The sequence below is a fragment of the Chaetodon auriga genome, chromosome 23 (genome assembly GCF_051107435.1).
Source record: "Chaetodon auriga isolate fChaAug3 chromosome 23, fChaAug3.hap1, whole genome shotgun sequence".
Classification (NCBI taxonomy): Eukaryota; Metazoa; Chordata; class Actinopteri; order Chaetodontiformes; family Chaetodontidae; genus Chaetodon; species Chaetodon auriga.
In genome coordinates, this window is record NC_135096.1 from 18,189,248 (window position 1) to 18,195,555 (window position 6,308).

General features: G+C 45.8%; 1 protein-coding gene across 1 annotated transcript in view; it reads right to left on the reverse strand.

Annotated features, from left to right (window-relative positions):
* The window catches only part of LOC143315858 (pro-opiomelanocortin-like), a 2,221-nt gene extending 432 nt beyond the window's left edge, over positions 1 to 1,789 (reverse strand). Inside the window, exons 1-3 of the mRNA XM_076723376.1 lie at positions 1,579 to 1,789; positions 621 to 741; positions 1 to 330 (exon numbers count right to left, since the gene is read on the reverse strand). The exon at positions 1 to 330 is cut by the window's left edge and continues 432 nt beyond it. Coding sequence (XP_076579491.1) covers positions 1 to 330; positions 621 to 737 — 447 coding nt within the window. The 5' untranslated portion in view covers positions 738 to 741; positions 1,579 to 1,789. The remainder of the gene's footprint in view (positions 331 to 620; positions 742 to 1,578) is intronic.
* Between the last annotated feature and the right edge of the window lie 4,519 nt (positions 1,790 to 6,308).

The window sequence follows — 6,308 nt, forward strand, 5'->3', positions numbered from 1 at the left end:
CTCCTCCATCACCTCCTGCGCCTTCTCCTCCTCCTCCGCCGCCGCCAGCAACTCGCTGGCCAGCTCCCGCCTCCTCATCTCTCCGGGGAAAACCTCGGCGGACTCCTCCTCCACGCCGTTGGAGGTGTAGACTTTGATCGGGCGGCGCTTCCGGCCGACGGGCTTCCCCCAGCGGAAATGCTCCATGGAGTAGGAGCGCTTGGCCTGAGGGGAGGAGGAGGAGGAGGAGGAGGAGGATGGGTCTGATGGAGGCGGAGGCTGGAGGTGGGAATTGCCTGGGATGGCGGGGGTCTCGGCGGTGAGGTCGGAGTGACACAGCTGGATGCACTCCTGCAGGAGAAGAGGAGGAGAAGAGGAGGCGCGGTGAAGGTAGGAAATACAGGTTTATTCACAAGAACAAAGACACGACTGCTGATTGGCTCTTCATCAGGCTGTGGTCTGACCTCAGTCCTCCTCACAGCGTCAGCGTGTCATTCATGTCAGACGAGAAGAAAACTTTATTGACAACCAGGCTGTGTGTGTGTGTGTGTGTGTGTGTGTGTGTGTGTGTGTGTGTGTGTGTGTGTGTTTGGTGTGTGTGTGTGTGTGTGTGTGTGTGTGTGTGTGTGTGTGTGTGTTACCATCATGCTGCTCTCAGAGTTGAGCTCCTGACAGCTCGGATGCTCCCAGCACTGACTGACAGCTCCTCCGGCCCCGCCCACAACCACCACAGCCATTAATAGCCACGCAGGACACATTCTCCTGTCGGCCAATCAGAGACAAGGGCACAAAGACACGTCACACACGAGGACAGACGTGTGTGGTGTTCCACTCCAGACTTCAGTGTGTTTATATATTTATATGAACATATCAATTATCAATCAATTCCATGTTTGATTGATCGATCAGGCTTCAGGATGAAAGTTTGAATTTACTGAACCTGAACGCACCTCAGAGTACGAGCTGGACCTTCATCACACACCTTCATTCTTCTTCTTACATATTATCTCAGTACCTTCTGTACTACGTGTACACTTCCTGTATGTGTGTACTGTTACCATCTCTCACATCCTGCAAACGGAGTACAATTTGAAGTATTTGGCATATTTGAAGTATTTGGTTTTCACTGGACGGTGACAGGCTGTTACACACAAACAGAAGATAATACCACATGTTTTCACCTGAGTGTGTGTGTGTGTGTGTGTGTGTGTGTGTGTGTGTGTGTATTTCTGTCTTACATTCAGTGTTTATATATTCATCTAATATAAGTTTGTTTTCACTCCTTATTTTTGCACATAGAAATGAGCAAAAAGTCGTATTTATTGCACAAATTATTCCAGAATTATCTTCATTTCTGTTGTTCTGACAAACCCAAACTCTTTCATACTCGTTGTTTTTTAAAATACTTTTGCTCTTTGATGAAATCACAAACTGATTCCCTGAAAAACTCAGATGTGCTTCTGGTTTTCAAAGGTTTCGTCTTTCAGAATCGTCTTGATTGGTCGAGTCCGTCAGCACATGTGAGGAGAAGACTAGACTTTTTAAACCAATAATAACAACAATCAGAATAATAATAATGCAGATTCTCACCACACTGACCTGTCTGTCCCTCTGTCCCTCTGTCCCTCTGTCCCTCTGTCTCTGCCTCTTCGTCCTCGTCTTCCTCTTATTGCTGGTGTTTTCCTGTCGGTCGCTCGTCCGATGGAGATTCTGTCGTTTCTCTCCTCTTCTGTCGCTCTGAGAGTGAGGTCAACTTTTATAGTCTGTCAGCCAAGGACACGCACACACACACACACACACACACACAAACACACACACACACACACACACACACACACACACACACACACACATCAATAACGATGTCATCACCAACGTTCATTCATGCTCGTAAACACACAGCTGCATGAAAATGGACAATCAATGAAATACCCCCCCCCCCCCCGCGCACACACACACACACACACACACACACACACACACACACACACACACACACACACACACACACACACACAGCTGAACTTTCTTCTTCTCTCCTTGTTGTTTGTTCTTCTTCAGGACAAACGTTTAATGAATTAATTTCAGTGTGTGTACTTTTATAGTGACGTCATGGTTTTATCTGCTTCACTGGTTTTCAGCTTTGCTGTGGACTGTGGACTGTGGACTGTGGACTGTAGACTCTGGACTGTGGACTGTGGACTCTGGACTGTGGACTGTGGACTGTGGACTGTGGACTGTAGACTCTGGACTGTGGACTGTGGACTCTGGACTCTGGACTGTAGACTGTAGACTCTGGACTGTGGACTGTGGACTGTAGACTCTGGACTGTGGACTCTGGACTCTGGACTGTAGACTGTAGACTCTGGACTGTGGACTGTGGACTGTAGACTCTGGACTGTGGACTCTGGACTCTGGACTAGACCTCCGTGCAGCAGAAGCGGACCACCATCAGCCCGATCTGAGTTTAAAACGTCCAAACACGAATGAAAATGGAAATGTGGAGATACGAGGTTTTCCCGGGATGAAAGCAGCGTATCAAACAGCACATGAACCTCTGTTCTCCACCTCGCCGCCGCGTGTTAAATGTCAGCCGGCAGATTTGGCAGATTAACACAGAGCCGACATGTCGTCATGGGAGAGGAGACAGGATTCAGACCTGCGGGTCAGGGTGTACAGTTACACACACACACACACCTTCTCTTTGTCTGGAGCCTCGGTGTCACCGGTGATGAGTCTGCAGAGGGTTTATCTCATTTAACGGACCACAGGTGAGGACTAGTGCGTCCACCTGGACCCGCTAAGGCTCCGTGTCCACTAAGAAGCTCTCATCAAGCCTCGACGTCCTCTGAGACATTTTCAAGCCTCGACGTCCTCTGAGACATTTTCCTTCAGGCTCCATGTCAGCTAACAAGGTTTCCTCAAGTCTACACTCTCTACAACCTTCTCCGATGGTCAGCATCTACCAAACATGTCCACCAGGAGCCCCTCTTAAAGGCTCTATATCTCTGTAGAAGTCTTCTAAAGGCCCCGTGTCAACTTGTTAACCAAGGAGTCCTCAATGGGCTCCATGTCCTCCAGGAACGTCTCTTGCAGCTTTCACATGTGCTCAGTGTCATCTACTCTATGAGCTTTGTGTTCGTTTGTGGACTCAGAGCTTTTCTTTAAAGCTCTACATCCCCGAATGCTCGGAATGCTTCACATCCACCAGCAGCCTGTGTCCTCGAGCGCCTTTGTTTAAAGTTCTGCATTGACCTTGACCGTCTCCCAAAGGCACTATGTCCACGAAGACGTTGTCTTTAAGGCTCTTTGCCCACCAGGAACCTCTTTTTAGAGCTCTTCATCCAGGCAACTTTCACTTTGAGGCTTTATGTCCACTAAGAAATGTTTTACCTTCACGACAAGGTTTTCTCCAGAGCTCCACTTCTATGTGGAGCCACTCGGCCACCAGGAGCCAAAGACTCCGTCTTCTTTTTAGGGATCCACATCCACCAAGACGGTTCCTCGGTTGACCTTTATTTAAAGGGAGCGTCTCTTTAAGGCTCTCAGAGGAATAGTTTCATCAATGAAGATGCCCCGTGCTCCAATCAGGTTCTTCTGTGTGAAGCCAACTCTGTGCTCTCACTAGAAATATGAATAGAAGCACAAAATGTTTTGCTTTTTTTTGTTGTTTTGTGATGTTTTGTAGTATTTTGGTGTAAAATGTATCTCTAAAACAAATATCTTTGAAGAATATGCAACAGTAGGTAGAAATAACTTTCATTTATTAGAGTAGAAGCTTCGTTCAGAACGTCTGCTTCCCTGCTTTCACGTCAGTGCTTTGGCTGTATAGATTATCTCAATAGATTTCTTTATATCTGATTCTACAACTTAACTGAAGCTCTTCCAATTCATGTCAGTCACAAGGTCATTTCTCTGAAGGGCTCTGTTTTTGTCTAATGGAACAAATTGAGCAGCATCTGGAAGCAGACGGGTAAATACGAACCCATTAGACTGATGTCACAGCCTTGAACCTCCATTCAAGCCATTACACAAACACCCGCCCACGTATGGCGAGGAGGAAGGAGGTAATGGCATGATGGAGCAACAGTTGGACGAGCTGCACTCAAGGCAGAGACACATTATCAGAAGAGGAAGCTCTTCATCCACCAGCTGCAGCCACGAAAGTCAGTCTGACTCTGAACGTTCTGTCACCACTGCTGATGTTTACATGGAGCTCCGCCGCCATTATGCATGAATCAGGAAATGGACAATAGAGCAGATTATTGAAGGCTGAACAAAGAACCACACAAATATACGTTTCATCGATGTGAAACTTAATGTCGCCAGTGAAGTGAACATGTGAAATGAACAACAATCGAATGCATTTATAGCGTCCAAACACTCAAATACAGAAGAAAAAACTGGTGATGGTCTTAAATGAAAACCAAAAAACCAAACTGGAGTCCTGCTGTCGGCAGAAGAAGTTCAGCTTTTTATCCTTTTCAACCGCAGGCGATGAAGACGCGTGCAAAGCAAACCCAGGAAAGCTTTGTTCTTGCACCTGTGGCTGCAGGGTGAAGCTAACAAGCTCACGAATATGCTAGCTAGGAGCTTCAGCTTCAGCGTGCAGGTCAGTCTGGTCTTCGGCCCTCAGACGTCTCTGCGTTGAAGACAGACTGGATTCTGCAGTGGACGTCACTTCATGGCTGCACACAAATGAAGCTGAAGCTCCAGCACGCAAAGAGGAAACCCTCCATGAACCAGATCCAGATCCTTCTCTGGTCCCGAGCTCAGTGAAGGTGGACTGAAACTGTCCTCTGGTCTGTCAGTCAACATGAAATCGCACATGAAGCAAGAATGAGAAAACGTTCCAGTTTGGAAATGACGGCAGTCTCAGTTCCCAAACGCTGACAGAGTCCTGATGAGCTGCTGCAGCACAGAGCGAAACAGGAGCCTGGACACTCAGCTGACAGCGTCAGGGGAGGGAAACACGGGAATCTGACTCTGTGATACAGTGCAGTGGACAAGAAGGACAAAATGAAAAGCTTCAGTTAACAAAGTTAGTCAAAAACAAGAATTATGCACAGCAGAGAATAATGAAATATGCTGTTAAACGACATGAAGTGCATCATTTGTATGAAACAGGAATAATGTGCTGTGAAATGACACGTTCATCCTGGTAAATACTGCATTTTCCATAGTACAGGTACACAGTACAAACTCTGTGTGTGTGTGTGTGTGTGTGTGTGTGTGTGTGTGTGTGTGTGTGTGTGTGTGTGTGTGTGTCACCACAGTGCCCCCTGCTGGTCACAGTCAGTGTGTGCAGACAGTTTGTGACTGGAACAAATCCAGTATTAGAAACTGTGAATGTACAGTGAACTCTGAGGATTTACGGTGCAATGATGAGGGAAATATGAGCAGAAGAAACACATTCATTACACACATTACACACATGTAAGTGTGTGTGTGTGTGTATATATATATATATATATATATTACTCTGATCAGACATTTGAAGACAAAATTAGATCCACAATTTAACAATGTCAGACAAAAACAGTCACAGGACATTTTATCTCCACTGAGTACTTTTACTGTCAAACCATCCTCACATACTTTTGCAACACAGAGACAACGAAATGCAGTTTAGCATCTCACAAGAAGTGCAAATAGTAAAAATTTCCAGACATATTAATACATGCAAGTAGTGCAAGTGGCTTGAAGTAAACAGTATGAAGGATGAGCAGGTAGTGCAAGTAGTTTCTATGAAACCATAAAAACATGTTGTGAAGATGGCGAGTGGGAAGAAGAGGAAGGCGCAGGCTGTAGTATCCCCACGTGGAAATTTACTGTGCAGAAACCAGGACTATTTACAGGTTGGGTTGAAAAAAAAAAATACAAAAATGTATGAAAAAAATTGATTAAAAAAAAGAAAGACAAAGGATTAAATAATGGCTCAAGAAAACTAAAACTACATCAACAATGACAAAAACAGAGCTAAGCTAGAAACCAAAGCATGGCTAAGCCCTTGGAGGGACCCCATGCACGAGTCCTGGTCCGAGCAGCTGACTGGAGTTCGGCAGTGAGCCGCGCACCCATGGGTTAGGATGATGTTGAGGAAGACTCCGATGATGAGAATGAGATGAGAATATATGCAGCTAAAAGCAACGTGAAGCCATTGAAACACCAAAAACATCTTCCTGATAAAAGAACCAAAACCAGAAGGAATAAAAGTGAGATGTTTCTAAGAAACGTTCCACTAGAGGGCACAACTCTCCAGATTAAATCCAGGTCTCAGTGAGAAGGAGGAAATCCAAATTATGGCATGTAATTAGATCTTTTATTTT